Consider the following 17062-nt stretch of genomic DNA (forward strand, 5'->3'; position numbering starts at 1 on the left):
GGAGGAGAAGAGATGCCGTCAGCCAAGGTTGACAGTGGGTTTGTCAACATTAGAAGTGTGCTTCAAAGGCTAGGTGTGGTGGCTCACGCTTGTAATCTCAGCACTTTGGGAGGCTGAGGTGGGAGGATTGCTTGAGGCCAGGAGTTTAAACTCCTGGCCTCAAGCCTGGGCAACATAGTGAGACCCCATTTCTACAAAAAAAATGTTTAAAGATAAGAAAAAACAAATGTGCCTCATTGCTCTAGAGCAGGAGTCTGGGCCTTTCATAAAGGCCTATGTCTTAGTTTTTATGGGAGATATGTCTTTGTCACAACTACTTAGCTCTGCCACTGTAGCGCAAAAGCTGCCATAGACAACATGCAAACAGCCAGGCAGGGCTGTGCTCCAATAACACCTTACTTATAAAAGGAGATGGGCCAGATCTATCCCATGGGTCATAATTTGCCAACCCCAAGTGAGTGGAAAGCTGGGCTAAATGTGGCTTTTCTGTCTTCCTCCTTTCATTTGCAGTGGGAAATTTGGACAGGTCTTTCGACTTGTAGAAAAGAAAACTCGAAAAATCTGGGCAGGGAAATTCTTCAAGGCATATTCAGCAAAAGAGAAAGAGAATATCCGGCAGGAGATCAGCATCATGAACTGCCTCCACCACCCCAAGCTCGTCCAGTGTGTGGATGCCTTCGAAGAAAAGGCCAACATCGTCATGGTCCTGGAGATGTGAGTGGCTCACTGCCAGCAGCCTGGGCACCGCAGGGAACCCCCAAATGTGTCTCCCCTACTGCCCTACCCCAGCTACCTCTGCCCCGAGATGGAAAGCACTGCAGACAGGAGTGTGATATGTAAGCTGCTCACCAGCCATACAGCCAGGCCTGACCAAACAGAACCGAAGGTCTGTGCACAGTGCTGGCGCTGAGCCTCTGAGCACCAGCCCAGCTGCAGCCCTGTGCTTATTTCCAAAACAAACCAGCAGATCTTTGAGGACCCTGGCACCTTTCTCGCCCTCATCTCCCCATGAAAGGGGCAAAGCTACCCCTAGGCTTCTTGGTTTCATTCAGGGTCATTCTCACCTGAAGTTGGTTTAGAATCAAAGGGGAGGGACAGGGCGGCTTCCTGACTTCCCCATGAAAGATAAGCGGCACCCCGGCTTGGGGCTCAAAATCCAGGATGGAAGCCTCGCTCTGGTCCTCAGTCCCCTCCTGTGTCTCCGCATGTCCCCGGTCTACTCTTGTTGGTACGGTTTTGACTTCTCACTCATTAAAGAGTGGTGCTTTCCCTGTGGGGTTGTACAAAGGCAGGGAGATGGATCAAATGACCTCCAGCCAAGGCTTTCCCAGAATCCATTGTTTCTTCTGCACCTGAATCCTCCACCTCCCTCACCTCTGAGCTGCTGGTGCATGTGTACACACACACGCACGCACACACACACATACAATCATGCACACTGGCGTCAGCAAGCCAGGCATCCCCCACAGCATCTGCATTCTTAACAGTTTCCTTTTTTATCTGAATTTTTAGAATATATGCTACAATCACCTCAAAAAATAGTAGGAAATACACAGTGAAAAGTCTAATTTCCACCATTATTCCTGTTTACCCTTTCCTAAACACCACCACCATCACCAACACGAACGGACAGTTTTATTGGCTTGTATCTGTATCCTTCCAAAGTTTCTTTATGAAAACATAAGTGTATAAACACACACACACATATATTCTTATTTTCTTGCCTTTTAACACAAAAAGTAACTTCTTATACTCACTATCATATACCTTGCTTTTTTAGTGTGGTTTGGTTTGTTTGTTGTTGTTGTTGTTTGAGACAGAGTCTCACTCTGTCGCCGAGGCTGGAGTGCAGTGGTGCCATCTCAGCTTATTACAACCTCTACCTCCCAGGTTCAAGCGATCCTCCCACCTCACCACAGGCTCACACCACCTTGCCCGACTAATTTTTGTATTTTTGTACAGATGGGGTTTCACCATGTTGCCAGGCTGGTCTCGAACTCCTGGGCTCAAGCGATCCATCTGCCTCAGCCTCCCAAAGCGCTGGGATTACAGGCGTAAGCCACCGCACCCAGCCTACTTTGGTTTTTCAGCGAATTGGTATGAGAGTTAGTCCCATCTCACCACCAAGTGAGCTTCCTCATTCTCACAGCTCTGTGGGGTTTCGTTGTGTAGAAAATCACAATTTATTTAAGCAGCCTTCTTTTGATAAGAGATTGGGATTGGGTGATTTCCAGCCTTTTGCCTTTACAAACAAGCATTGTTTGTAACCTTGTACCCACATCTTTTCACTCATGCCTGTGAATATCTGTAGGATAAACTCCCAGAAGCGAGGGAGGGCTGGATTAAAGGGTATGCACATTTGAAATCTTTAGAGATATTGTGAAATTGCTTTCCACATCCTTGAAATGCTCATCCTCAACTTTGGGGGTCTCTGTCCTTTGGTGGGGGCTCTATCAGCATCTTGGAATTCTTTCCCAGGAAAGTTGAAGCCAGTAAGACATCCCCAAGCTGTAGATATGAGTGGAGTATTAGTCTTTTCTCTCCCCTCATGCCATTAACATTCTGGCACACAAGTATTTCCTTTCGGTATGTGTTCCTTAGGAAAGGCAATAGTAGTTACGAGTGTAGGCTTGAGTCAGATGAACCTTACTTCAAATCCCTGCTCTACTTCTAACTTGTTATTTGACCTTGAGTAAGTTATTCTATTGTACCAATCCCTAGTTTTATTATCCATAAATGTAGATACGATGCCCGCCTTCATGAACGCTGTGGGATTCAATGCAATAATGCATATAGGGCACAGTACTCTATAATGGGGAGTTATTGTTAGTAGTATGATACATTGACTTTTTTTGTATCCTGGTTTTTTTCCATTTAAAAGTACTTTTTGAGCATTTAACTTCCAACAAGGTGTTGTGGAACAAATCCTCCCTAGTATTCAGGAAGCCTGGCCTCAGTTTCTGCTACTGTTGAGTCATGATTTTACAATTGTCAAATCCTACCAGCACAAAGAAGTACTTGGATTGGAACAGTCAATCTCAAGACACCCCTTTTGGTTATAAAATTCTACTATTTCGTGGAACCATAAAAGATGTGGTGAAGAATTTCCATTCATATCTTAAAATCTACATGCAGCCCCAAATTCAAACGTTCCTGCCCATTTTCAGGAAATACATAGCCCATGTCTGTGGCCTCATTCTTTATACCCTCACAATAGCCCCGTGGGCTGCATCTTTTCACATTTATTCTAGAACAGGTTGCTTAGTCTAGGCAGTGTGGGCATGTGAGGACATGTGGAGAAATGTCCTATCTTTAGAAGTTAAACCTTGAGCAGGTTCTTAAGAGGGTGCAGGAGTCACAGGGCCTGGGGAAGGCTGGGCAGCAGCACCAGTGGGCAGAATACCATACTTAGCTTGGAATTGGAAGTTGGCAAGCTGGATGGAAAAAGCAAAGAGAAAATGTAAGAAAACTTCAGCTGGTCTGGCTTTCATCCCTCTACCCCATGCCTCCCCCGTGGACAGGAGCAGGTCTTCCATGCCCAGACACCAGAAGATTTGCCTGCACTTGGGACCTTGGCCAGGTCGCCAAGAGTAGGAACTTGGTAAGAATTCAGTTAACCAAAGAAGAAGGAAACAGGTTCATACTCCATCTATACATCCCTTCCAGCTTAAACACTCTAAGACTTGACCACTGAGAAGGGAAAGGATGATTTTCACCAGTGCAATGTGCTACCCTTGTTGGATGGAGAAACTGAGATTAAAAGAAGGATGATGCCTGGGGATAGAAGAATGGAAATGTATTCCAGGGTCCCAGCCTTAAGTTAAGTTGCCTCAGATCTAGTGGGAAATAGTAATGAATGTGTCTTCAGCCTTTCCGACTTCTGATTACTGGATGAGCCCCCACCATATAGCAGTTGGTCTGACACAGTGGTTCTTTCAGACCCCTGACCTACTTGGGCTTGTCCTTTTGGAAGTGCTTGGGACATTCCAGGTGGTGGTGGGACCCTGAGCTTTGAAGACAATGTGAAGTTTAAGCTGTGTCATCCATGGCTAATCTCATGTTTGTGCTACTATTAGCAAAATTTATCAAAGAACGTTCCAGCTGGCTGCCATGGGACAAGGAGCAGAGGGTCTCGAGTCCCCTGATAGCACCATTCCTTCTTGCTTTCTAGGGTTTGGGGGATGAATCTGATTCCTTAGGTTAGGGATCACTTATTTATTTAGTCATTCGCTCACTCACCATTAATTTATTAAGCCTAATCTTGGCCCTTGGCATCCCATTTCTGTGGGTGGCAATTTCTGTCTATCAAACCAATATTTTCCACCCATAGTGTTGAGTAATTTGAAAAGAAACCCACAGAACCATTAATCCTGCCTGTTTAGCCCCTTCCATCTTAGAAAGTTGAACCATAGGAACAGTTTTCAAAATATGTTATGTCTGAATAGGATTGAACCTGTTTGAATTTATATTGAATAGGTTTCCTCCAGAAATGCATCAGGAATTATCTCCATGGCTCAGATTCCCACCACTCATTGCCTCAGATGTTCGCAAGGGCATTGAAAACAATGGTTGCTTGCTTTTTCAGAATATTTAAAATTTAAACGTAAACATTTTGGAGCACCTTGTCTGTGCCAAATATAGTTGGAGGCAAATAAGGGTCTAGAGATGAGCCCGCCACCTGTGATGTGTTCAGAACTTCAAGGCAAAGCCAACTTGACACAGAAAGTGCAGAGACGAAGCCATGGACATAAGGCCATGGAAAGTGTAGAGACAAGGCCGTGGACATAAGGCCATGGAAAGTGCAGAGACAAGGCCGTGGACATAAGGCCGTAGAAAGTGCAGAGACAAGGCCGTGGACATAAGGCCGTAGAAAGTGCAGAGACAAGGCTGTGGACATAAGGCCATGGATGCCCAGTGAGGGAAAGATCATTCCATGTGAGGAAATGGGGAGTGACTTTTTCAGAGGGTGTGAATTTCAGCTGGCCTCCCAGGAGTGGTAGTTGAGTAAGCCAGTATTTCTCAAACTTATCTGATCATAAGATGACCTGGAGTAATTATTACAAATATAGATCCCTAGATCTCTCCCAAGACTTTCTAAATCAAAATCTCCAGAGGAAGAGCTTGGGAATTTGTATTTTTAATAAGAGCCCCAAGTGATTCTTTACATAGAAAACTGATCATTGATATTGAGCATTGACTGTGTGCCAGACACTTCCAAGCACTTTACATGTGTTGACTCATTTAGTCTTTGGAGCCACCCTGTGAGGTGGGGCTGTTTTTAATCTGCATCTTACAAATGAGGAAAATGAAGCACCGAGATGTTAAGAACTGGCTGAGACCTAAGAATGTAGATGAGAGTTTGACTTGGAGCCCTGGTAGAGAGCACTAGAAATGGGGGGCATGAGGACAAGAGCACCACCTGCTGGCCATTTGGGGACCTCCTTCTCAGATGGGTTTTAAAGTGTCAGTTCTAGCTCCCTCCAACTGTCACTGGCACAGACTGACCTTCTCCAGTTCAGCCCTTCCAGAAGTGAGTGTGTGTGTCATGTGGCAGAGGCTGTGGTATGCTGGGCCCCACAGTGCATCCCTGTCTCTGTCCTGCAGGGGTCAGTGACAAGATCCACCTAGCCTACCACAGCTTATCAGACAATAAGTAAGAAGTGTTGAGCACCTTCTATGTGTCAGGCATGATACTTTACAAAGGCTCCTACGTTCCTAAAAACTCTATGAGGCAGGGATAGATAAGGAAACTGGGACTCAGAAAGGTTAAGCAACTTGCCCAATGTTACACAGCTCATAAAAGGCAGCAGCAGGATTCAAACTCAACTCCTTTCCTCTTCATGAGGACTCTTTGTAGGAGAGGAAATACCCTTGCAAGAGGACAGGCCCAGAACCCACCCGGCCTTGTTCAACTGGTGGACCTACAGACCACTGTAGAAACATGAGCTTATGCCTGGGTGACAGAGTGAGACCCTGTCTCTACAAAACATTTAAAAAATAAGCCAGGTGCGGTGGCACATACCTATAGTCCTAGCTACTTGGGAGGCTGAGACAACAGGATGACTTGAGCCCAGGAGTTCAAAGTTATGTTGAGCTATGATCACAGAACTGCGCTCAAGCCTGGGTGACAGAGCAAGACCCTGTCTCAAAAACGAAGGAAAGGAAAGGAAGGGAAGGGGAGGGGGGAAGGAGGGAAGGAGGGAGGGAAGGGAGGGAGGGAGGGACAGAGGAAGGCAGGCAGGCAGGAAAGAAGGAAAGAAGGAAGGTTGGTTATAAGCCAGACATGATGGCTTATGCCTGTAATCCCAGCACTTTGGGAGGCTGAGGTGAGATAATCGCTGGAGGCCAGGAGTTCCAGACCAGCCGGGGCTCCCCTCCCCTCCTCCTTCCTTTCCTTTCTTTCGCTTTTGAGACCGGGTCATACTCTGTCACCCAGGCATGAGCGCAGTTGTGTGATCATAGGTCAACATAACTTTGAACTCCTTGTCTCTACCAAAAAAAAAAAAAAAAAAAAAATTGAAAAAGAAAAAAAGAAAAGTGAGCTTACTGATATCTGGGTGCTGCATAAGTTACCAGAGAGATGCTTTAAACTTGCTAAGCAGAGACCAAGAAAGGTGGGTCAGAGGGCTAGGACAGGGGAACAGAGACAACTCGTGCAACTCAGGCGGCGGGCCGTGCATTTGCACTGAAGGGCGATATGCTGATGGCTGAGACCCCGGGGCAGTCCCTAGCAGAGGATGCATGCCTGTGGCTGCAGAAGCCAAGTTGACTAGACATAGCCAGGATCCAAAGCCTATCCAGGTAGAAAGGATTACACAGCTGGGGCAAGGAAGAGGTCCAGGGGAGACCAGTTAATTATGACTTCAGGGAGTAAACCAATACTATAGACCTAGCCAGAGTAAGCAGATCTGTCACAGCTGTAGGTATAATGGGTTATAGCCAACTAATTTTAGAAAATTTGCTGAGGCTTATTATTGAAGATTGAAGATATTTTTCCGTTCCTGGCTATGCAAAACAAATGCTTGTGGTAACTGTGAGTATTTTGAACTTGAGTTCCCTGTGACTAAAAGACACACTAGGGCACAAGAATGTTCCCTTAGCCATGTGTGGTCATTCGAGGGAAAGAGACTGTTCAGAGGTCACTCTTTTTGTTAAGAAGATCATGTCTGGGCCGGGCGCGGTGGCTCAAGCCTGTAATCCCAGCACTTTGGGAGGCCGAGACGGGTGGATCACAAGGTCAGGAGATTGAGACCATCCTGGCTAACCCGGTGAAACCCCGTCTCTACTAAAAAATACAAAAAACTAGCCGGGCGAGGTGGCGGGCGCCTGTAGTCCCAGCTACTCGGGAGGCTGAGGCAGGAGAATGGCGTGAACCCGGGAGGCGGAGCTTGCAGTGAGCTGAGATCTGGCCACTGCACTCCAGCCTGGGTGACAGAACGAGACCCCGTCTCAAAAAAAAAAAAAAAAAAAAAAAAAAAAGAAGATCATGTCTGGATCTCTCTGTTCACACCCACCTCTGAAACTGCCTAGCGTAGATGCTTCCCTGAGTCTCCAGTAGTGGGTGCAGGGCAGGGTTCCCTGATGGGAAACCAGGAGGCCCTGACCCTTCTTCCATGTTGGAAGGGTGGGGGATTCAGGAAGTGCCCATCACCCCCATTGCCTGGACTTTCCTGCAAGTTTCTCCCCAGCCTACCCTGACCAGACTCCCTGCCAGCCTGGCCTCCGTGAGCTTGTGGCCTGACCACCCCGTGCACATGTTCCCGCAGCGTGTCAGGAGGTGAGCTGTTTGAGCGCATCATTGACGAGGACTTCGAGCTGACGGAGCGCGAGTGCATCAAGTACATGCGGCAGATCTCGGAGGGGGTGGAGTACATCCACAAGCAGGGCATCGTGCACCTGGACCTCAAGCCGGAGAACATCATGTGTGTCAACAAGACGGGCACCAGGATCAAGCTCATCGACTTTGGTCTGGCCAGGAGGCTGGGTAAGGCTCATTTCCCACAGACACCAGCGTGTATTGCAGTGGCCGTTTCCCCTCACAGTAAGTGTGAGAGGAAATGTACAATATTGGGGTTAAATCCGAGACCATGAAGACTTCTCAGGTTCGAATCCTGCCCCTACCACTTACTGGATGTGACAGTAAGCCTCAAATTCCCCATCAGAAACGTGGGATCATAGTAGGACCTAACTCACAGATTCATTAGGAGTATCAAATGTGTTAATATAGGTAAAGGGATGGGAAGAGTGCCTTGAGCATAGTAAGACTGCTTAGGTGTTAGTGTACATATGATGATGATTATCCCCTTTTGTTTTTCACTCTGGTGCCATTAGCAGCAAAAGTCATTTTGGTGATGGTGGCTCTGTACATCTGCATCATACTGTACAGTTTCTAGAGCACTTTCACATAAAAATAATCCCTGTGATTCTCACCATGAGGTGGGCAGGGTAGATTTTATGAGCCCCATCTTATAGACTGGGAAACAAGGGTTCACAATAGCTTTGCCCAGGAGGTCCCACTGTGAGCCAGGGGATGTGCTGGGGTTGAAACAAGGACCCCAGACCTTGCTGAGAGTGCTCTGCAGCACCTCTGACTCTTATGCTAGCCAGGAGAGAGGTCACGGGGGAGGCGGTCAGGGTCTCAAGGCCAGCCCTGAAGGCGTTTTGGTAGGTGCCTACCTGGCTCACGTTCCGCCTGCATACAGCCTGCCTCTGCAGCCCTTTGATGTCCCAGTGATCAAAGCTCAGGAAACAGCTTCATCCTCCCTTCTCAGCCACTGCCCTGCTAGCAAGGAGCCCTAGGGCTGGGGTGAGCTGGCTTTATTTCACCACCCTGCAGGGAGTAGAAAGGAGGGGCCAAATGAATGCCACCCAATAAACGTCTCCTAGGACGCTCAGTGCTGGCTGAGGCTGTGTTGGTCATAAAGAGGAAAGGGGCAAGGTGGGGGGCGAGGTTCCGATAGACCACGACTGGTCTGGTGGTCAGCGCAGTCAGGTGAGAAGCACACCTCAGCGCTGGGTGCGTGTGCCTGCTCTGCTCACTCCTGCCAATGGGACAGGGTAGAGGCAGTGACTGGCGTACAGGGCCTGCCTGTGAACAGTGACCACCAATAAATTAAACAAATAGAGAGGCCGCTGTCCTCAGGAGTCGGCAGTGTCAGAGCCCAGGGAACACAAGGTCCAGGTTCCACTGGTGAGGGATATTGTGGGAACAACCGTGTCCACCAAGGACCAGAGAACTGGGAAGAGGCTAAAATGTAGCAGAAAGGGCTGAGAGGAAGGAATTGGAGCAGCACTTTCACATCTGAGGGCTGTTAAATGCTTTGTTTTAGAACATTTGCTGTGAGCTCTGCGAAGTTAAGCGAGACCATAGGTACCTGCCTTTTGCACATATTAACAGGCATCTCTGGTCCTTTATGGCCAAGAGGTACCACCCTGGGGTTGAAGCCTCTCCCAACTACCCTCCCAGCAGCTCCTGGAGGACAGCCATGAAGCTGTGTGAGGAGTAGGAGAGGCAGGAGGGAGGAGTGGTGGTAAGCATGGCTCGGGAGTCGGACTACCTGGGCTTGAGTCCTGACCACCACTTGTTAACGAGGTGGGGAAACCACTGCACTTCCCTGGGCCTCACTCCCTCAGCAGCACGGGCATTATACCTACCCCTTAGGGTTGGTGAGAACCCTTGTAAAGCTGCCAGCGGGGTACATAGGACATAGTGAATGCTAGAGATTATTATTAAGCGTAAGTGACAGTCCCTGCCTAGGGGAACTAACTCATGAGAGAGACAGACTCACAAAAAGACCATTCAGGGGCGGGTGCTTTAATGGCCTCTTCTCCCCCTGCCCAACCTGAACAGGACATTTCAGGTGAGTGTGCGGTTTGTTGGTTTCACTGGTGTGTTGAGGCACCTGTTTAACAAGGAGGTCAGATGTCTCTGTGCCTGTTCTCTGTGTCTGGCCCCTCCCAGGTTGGGGTCAACACACAGATTTGGGCAGCTGCTGGCCTCAAGCGGGCTCCGTGATGTGCTGGCAATTTATCCCTCTCCATCCTGGTTTCAGAGAATGCGGGGTCCCTGAAGGTCCTCTTTGGCACCCCGGAGTTTGTGGCTCCTGAAGTGATCAACTATGAGCCCATCGGCTATGCCACAGACATGTGGAGCATCGGGGTCATCTGCTACATCCTGTGAGTCTCGGGGCACTTGGTGGACCGGTGGGTGGGGGCTGAGGTTTCCACGGGAGAGTCCCCAGGCTGCCCTGCCATTGTCATGATGGGGAGCCCGCCCCAGAGTCAGGAGGGTGGCAGGCTCCCCTCCCATCCCTGGCAGCCCACCCTGCTCCTGGGCTCCCAGGAAGTCAGTAGCCTGCATATTCTGTAGCATCATGTAGCTACACATGCCGAGATCCCCATTCTGGGAGCTCACTGTCCCCAAGGCTGGCCAGCCTGTGGCCTTTGGTCAGAAGGATGGGAAATGTGGCTGGCACCAAATAATAAAACTTCACTTGTGTGGGTATACAAAGAAGGAGGGCAGGAGGCCAGGGGCATATCTCTGGGCATCCTTATTGTCTTCAGGGCATAACACTCCATCCTTATGGCATGGGGACCCCAACTACCAGCCTCATCTCTGAGTCCAGTATATGGATGAATTAATAAACACTATTGATGATCGAGCCTTCAATGGGATGAACAGACAAAAGAAAGTAACACAGTAATTAGAATTGAAAAATCAGGTGGGAAATCCAAAGCCATTTCAATGAACAATACTGTAGGAGAGGGGAGGTCAGCCATCCAGGCCAGCGTGCTTCACAAACATTAACATGCCTGACTCACCTAGGCAGCTCCTTACATTGCAGGGTTTTTGTTCAGGTCTGGGTGACCTGAGATGCTACATTTCTAACAGGCTCTGGGTCTGCGACTGTGCTGCTTCAATGACTGCGCTCTGAGTAACAAGGCTTGAGAACACTCTCTCGGTGGGCTCTGGCTGCTTTAGTCCCTGAAGCCCCAGGGTGCGGACAGTCATTAGCCTCAGAACTTGTGTGGCAGCCCCTGAACCTGTGTGGCCACATGCAGTTATGGGATGGTGTCCCCAAAGATGCAGATGTGTATGCTTTCATTCAATAATGTTTTTACTGTCAGAACAAGAGGAAAAATTTAACATTTTCAAAGAAAATGAGGAAGACCTCTAGGAATACTTTCTCAGACCCCTGGGGCTTTCAGACCCCAATGTGAGAAAAGGCTCTGGGTGATTCTGATGCACAGCCAGGTTTGGAAGCCAGTGTTACAAAAGCTTTAGCAGAAGTGGGGTGACTTTTGTGCAATGTGACTTTTTCGCATGCTCAGGAGCTTTACTCACTGTGGCCTGTTAGGACGGTCCCCTCAGTGGAACCTGCGCCACAGGCATTGTAGCCCAGTTATCCTCTTTCCTGCCTGGAATGAGCTGCACCACCACAGCCTCCCCCAGATCAGCAGAAAAACCCGGGGCCAGGTGTGCATTGCCATGCCCGTCTCCCTGCTCCGCCCCCTCCTAGAGAAGGGGTGCTGACAAGTGAAGACAGCAGCTGGACCGAGCTTGACTCCTGGCTCCCTAGATAAGTAAGGAATAGCAGGGTAGGGGGCGGGGCCAGCCTGCCCCTTTGAGGGTGGCCCCAGGCCTGGGCCGTGTTAACCTCTGGCCCCCGGAAAAACACCAGACCCTTGAGAAGCAGTCCTTGGTCAGCTCTCTGTTCAGCCCCAGCTGCCCTGTGGTCTGGCTTGGTCGCCGGGTCCCCCTCCAGCCGTCATGGAGACTTGCCTTACTGTTGATTCTTCAGTGGGTTTTCCCACTGCTGTGGCATCAGGATCTTCTGCAGCTACAGATTTTCACATAGGACCTTGTTTGATCCTCAGAACAAACCCAAGAGTGGGTCATGGCAGGGATTCAATCTTCATGTGGCGTTGAGGTGACAGGGGCCAAGGAAGCCCATGTGGCTGCCCACTTCCCACAGTCGGGCCGGGGACCAGCCGTCTCAGTTTGCCAGAATATAGGACTTTCGATGCTAACATGGGAACAGTCCCAGGCAAACCAGGACAATCGGTCTGTGACAGAGCAGTGACTAGACTGCTCACTAAGTTTTCACCAGTGTAACCTCTACTCAGATCAAGAAACCAAGCACTGCCAGGCCCCCACAGCCCTCTGGTGCCCCTCCCTGTTACCAACCCCCAGAGGTCACCATTACCCTCATGGCTAATGTCAATGAAATAATACAGAAAGAAGTGTCTGGCTTTTCTTGCTTGACATCGTTTGTGAGATTCATTCATAGTACTGTGTGTCATTGTAGACTGTTTATTCTCAGTGTTACGTAGTATCCCATTGTGTGAATATAATCCAGTTAATTTATCCGTTCTGCTTTGATAGGCTTTTGAGTGGGTTCCAGTTTGGCCATTGGAAGCATTCTGGTTCATGTGTTTCAGTGAACATATTTGTACATTTCTGTTGGATGTATAATCTAGAACTAGAATAACTGGGTCATAAGGGCACTCTATTGTCAAATGAGAGTTCTTTTAGGTGGAGGAACATAGTAATTTGGACACTATGCTACCTTGTTTACCAGATTACTTTTAAAGCAAAGACCAAGAACTAGGGCAGAGTTTTGGAAATGGGGAGAAGATAGTTTTGATGCTGCAGGTGCTTGGGCAGGGGGTGTCAGGAGGGAGGAGGGGTGTGTGTGGCAGGGACCCAGGCCAGGTGGCTCAGACTCAGCCTGGATCAATCCTGTGCCACATCTTGGCTCCTGGACCCCCACTGTGAGCCACTGCCCTCTGGGGCTTTTCCAGGCTGACTCTCTCAGCGGGGATGGAAGTCAGGGAGTTCCCCTCCCAAGCCAGGGCTCTCAGCAGAGACTCGTGCTGGAAAAAAACGTTCGCGCCAAGGAGGTGGTATCTTTTAAGCTCCTGCGATGCAGAACTCTGGAACCACTGCTGGGAGCACCCAAAAGAGGCTCTCTGGTGGCCCTCATGGCATCTTCTGCCCCACTCTGTCCCTCTCTTTGGAGCCTAGTCATCTGTCGGGCAGTCCCTGTCTGGGCAACTTCCACCTTTGAACCAGAGAGCCCCTCCTGTTCTCCTTTCTGAGGCCAGTGAGAGATGGAGAGGCCAGGGAGTTGGAAGGGAAGGCAACAGACCGGGTCACCATAGGACGATGTGACTTTACTCTCTCACACCCAGCCCAGCCATCAGGGCAGTTCCTGGCCCTATAGGGAAGGAGCAGATGGGGTCGTGGAGCCCCCACACTCTCACCCCAGATCCTGAAGGGAGACAGTAGGTTGTGTGAGTACTTAGAGACCTTCTGAAGTTAGCAATAGCCATGTGGTTTCTGGCAGGAAGTGACAGTACCAGAGAGCTGGAGGCCACACTTCCGTATGGAAGAAATCCTAAGCCTGCCTCCGTTTAACAGCACTCCTCCCGCTGCTGTCTCCCTCCCCTACTTCCTGGACTTGGTACTTCCTTGCTGCCTGTGGGGAGGCCACAACAGCTCTTCTCCATGCCCGTCCCTCACCCTACTTCACAATGCCTTCTCCAGCCTCCCTCAAGCCAGAGTGAACCAGCAATGGCTGCTCTGCTTCCTCCTCCTGCCTCTTCCTGACCAGGCCCAGCAGCACTGCCTTCCCATTCATGCTTATTTGTTTGTCCAACACCCACCATGGTGCAGACAGCTGTCAGCTGTCCCTCCCCACCCTGGTGTGTGGTCGGGAGATGCCAGGAGTGGGGAGAGGTGTGTGTGGCAGGGAAGCAGGTCAGCTTTTCTGGTGACAGCTGCCCAGTCAGCTGAGGAGGGGTCACAGTACCGGGGCATCAGGGCCTCCTCAAACCAGGGTCTGGCTGCAGGGCTCCTCAGCCAGATCCAGTAACCTCTGCCTTCCCCACCCGGGGCTGCCACTGCCCTCTCTGCTGCTGAACCTGGAAATGTGCTTTGATTCCAGCCCTAGGATCCCTGCTCCCTCCTCAAGCCCCACCACCACCTTCAACTTTTACTAACAGAACTAAACCCCACGTCACTGCTTCCTCGGCCAGTCCACAAAATGATGCACAGCTCTTCCTGTGGACCTACTCAGCCCTCTCAGCTCTCCCACCAGAGTATCAGATGGCTAATATGGATAAAAGACTAACCCCTTCCCAGCAGTCAGTAGTTCCATCAGCAGATGTGTGGTCCCCTTAGCTAGCCACTGATACAGTCGGGGCATCTGTCTGCTGCTTAAAACACAACACAGAAGCCAGGTGCAGTAGTGCGCACCTGTGGTCCCAACTACTCAGGAGGCTATCATGGGAGGATCACTTGAGGTCAGGAGTTCAAGACCAGCCTGGCTGATATAGCAAGACCCCCATTTCTTTTTTTTTTTTTTTTCTTTTTTTTTTGAGACGGAGTCCCGCTCTGCCGCCCAGGCTAGGGTGCAGTGGCCGGATCTCAGCTCACTGCAAGCTCCGCCTCCCGGGTTTATGCCATTCTCCTGCCTCAGCCTCCCGAGTAGCTGGGACTACAGGCGCCCGCCACCTCGCCCGGCTAGTTTTTTGTATTTTTCAGTAGAGATGGGGTTTCCCCGTGTTAGCCAGGATGGTCTCGATCTCCTGACCTCGTGATCCACCTGTCTCGGCCTCCCAAAGTGCTGGGATTACAGGCTTGAGCCACCGCGCCTGGCCAAGACCCCCATTTCTTAAAACACACACACACACACACACACACAGACACACACAGAGAGAGAGAGAGAGAGAGAGAGAGAGAGAGAGAGAGAGAAATTGTAGTCCAAGAGGCATTTCTGCACCCTCTGCTCTCCTAACCTTCTGTCCCCAGAGCCAAACAGGCCTCTACATCAGATTCCCTGGGGGAATTTCTTTTGCAATGAGCTGAGAATTAAGAAATTAGAATGCCCTGCATTCATGACCAAAGACTAGTATTTGACCATTAAAAATCAATGTGTAGAGTCTGTCTGTACTTGATACATCCAGTGAAGAAAAAGTAAAGCATCCAAGGACTTGCCCAGACTGATTACAGTTTTGTGAAAAACAGATCAATCTCTTAGTTAAAAACTAGAGGAGACCAGGGAGATAAAGAGGTGTTTTAATACTAACATTATTTGTTGACTGGTTGATTTTTTTTAACAAATAATGACTGTTTTCTAGCTGGGTGCAGTGGCTCATGCCTGTACTCCCAGCAATTTGGGAGGCCAAGGTGAGTGGATGGCCTGCGCCCAGGAGTTTGAGACCAGCCTGGGCAACATGGCAAAACCCCATCTCTGCAAGAAATACATAAGGTAGCTGGGCATGGTGGCGTGCACCTGTGGTCCCTGCTACTCAGGTGGCTTAGGTGGGAGGGTCACCTGAGCCTGGGGAGGTTGAGCCTGCAGTGAGCCATGATCATGCCACTGTATTCCAGCCTGGGTAACAGAGTGAGACCCTGTCTCCAAAAAATAAAAAATAAGAATAATGACTATTTTCTAAATAAAAAGACAAGGCTGGGCACAGTGGCTCATGCCTGTAATTCCAGCACTTTGGGAGGTGGAGGTAGGAGGATTGCTTAAGCTCAGGAATTTGAGACTAGCCTGGGCAACATGGTGAAACCCCATCTCTACCAAAATACAAAAAATTAGCCAGGTGTGTTGGCACACACCTGCAGTTCCAGCTACTCAGGAGACTGAGGTGGAAGGATCACGTGAGCCCAGGAGGCAGAGGTTGCAGTGAGCTGAGATGGCTACTGCACTCCAACTTGGGCAACAGAGCAAGATCCTATCTCAAAAAAAAAAAAAATTAAAAGACATGATCCCTTATGCAAATGTTAGCAATAAAGAAAAACTTCCCCAAAAAAGGTTTTTTAAAATCCTCTAAAACCCCACCACCTAGCAACAGCATTACTGAAAACTCGAACACCCTCTTTGTCAACATGCTGTGTATGTATTCCATTTTTTATTCTAGACACGTGCTCTTTAATAGGGAGAATGCTGGGGAAACTTGGGCAGGCGAGGAGCCAGGCAGGGCGAGGAGAGTATTTCAGATGAATAGGCTGCCAAGAAGGAAGAGCGCCAGAGGCCAGAGGCGAGGCGGCTCTCCCTGACTGTGCCCAGAGTTGCAGAGATTAAGACCTATCTTTGCAGGATTATAGTTCCTAATAAGGAAAGGAGGTTTGCAGAAGGGGAACTTTCTGCATTCCACAGCAGGGTTGTTTGCTTTTCCTGCCATCTTTTGGAGTACTGCCGGACTTCCCCGCTCTCTGTTTCCAGTGGAAAATGTAAAGAAGCAGCAGGTGGCTGACAGGCAAGAGACAGGCTGCTTCCTGAAGGGGCTTGCATGGGCCACATGGGGGTCAGGGTCACAGAGACGGAGAGCTGGGAGGCCCCTAGGAAATCTAGCCTAGTCCTCTTGATGTATAAAAGGAGAAACTGAGGCCCAGAGAGGGGAAAAGAGCAGCAGATAACAGTGCAGACTCTGGGACAGGTAAATGCCCACCCTTCCCTCATGGGGACATGACCAAGAATGATTCTCTTTGCCTTCTTAAAACATAAATCAGGGTCTTGCTTTAAAAATATCCCATCCACAAAAACCTATTTTTCAGAAACACAAATATATTGATTAGGATGAGACAATTCACATTGTAAAAGCTTTCTTCTCTTTACAAAAGGTTTCACTAGAGGGTTCCTCCCATGGCAAGCTTTTTCTCCCAGTATTTCAAGTGGGTTTTGTTCTGTCAAACTCAACCAAAGCCTTACTCCTGAAGCTGTCAGTGCTTGGCTTATGATGATGGATTCATAAGCATTTGGGAGAAGAGACATTGGTAAAGCCCTAACTTGACAGGTTGATGGCTGGAGGGCCCCAGACCCATCTCTCTCTCTCTCTTTTTTTTTGAGATTGAGTTTTGCTTGTTGCCCAGGCTGGAGTGCAATGGCACAATCTTGGCTCACTGCAACCTCCACCTCCAGAGTTCAAGCGATTCTCCTGCCTCAGCCTCCCGAGTAGCTGGGATTACAGGTGCTCGCCACCACGCCCAGCTAATTTTTGTATTTTTAGTAGAGACAGGGCTTCACTGTGTTGGCCAGGCTAGCCTCGA

General features: G+C 49.4%; 1 protein-coding gene across 12 annotated transcripts in view; it reads left to right on the forward strand.

Annotated features, from left to right (window-relative positions):
* The window catches only part of MYLK (myosin light chain kinase), a 274054-nt gene that overhangs the window by 238018 nt on the left and 18974 nt on the right, over positions 1 to 17062 (forward strand). For all 12 annotated transcript variants that reach the window (XM_015446344.3, XM_074033282.1, XM_065539127.1 and 9 more), the window contains 3 exons: positions 511 to 714; positions 7767 to 7984; positions 10053 to 10176. In XM_015446344.3, coding sequence (XP_015301830.2) covers positions 511 to 714; positions 7767 to 7984; positions 10053 to 10176 — 546 coding nt within the window. The remainder of the gene's footprint in view (positions 1 to 510; positions 715 to 7766; positions 7985 to 10052; positions 10177 to 17062) is intronic.

Source organism: Macaca fascicularis, chromosome 2 (assembly GCF_037993035.2).
Source record: "Macaca fascicularis isolate 582-1 chromosome 2, T2T-MFA8v1.1".
NCBI lineage: Eukaryota > Metazoa > Chordata > Mammalia > Primates > Cercopithecidae > Macaca > Macaca fascicularis.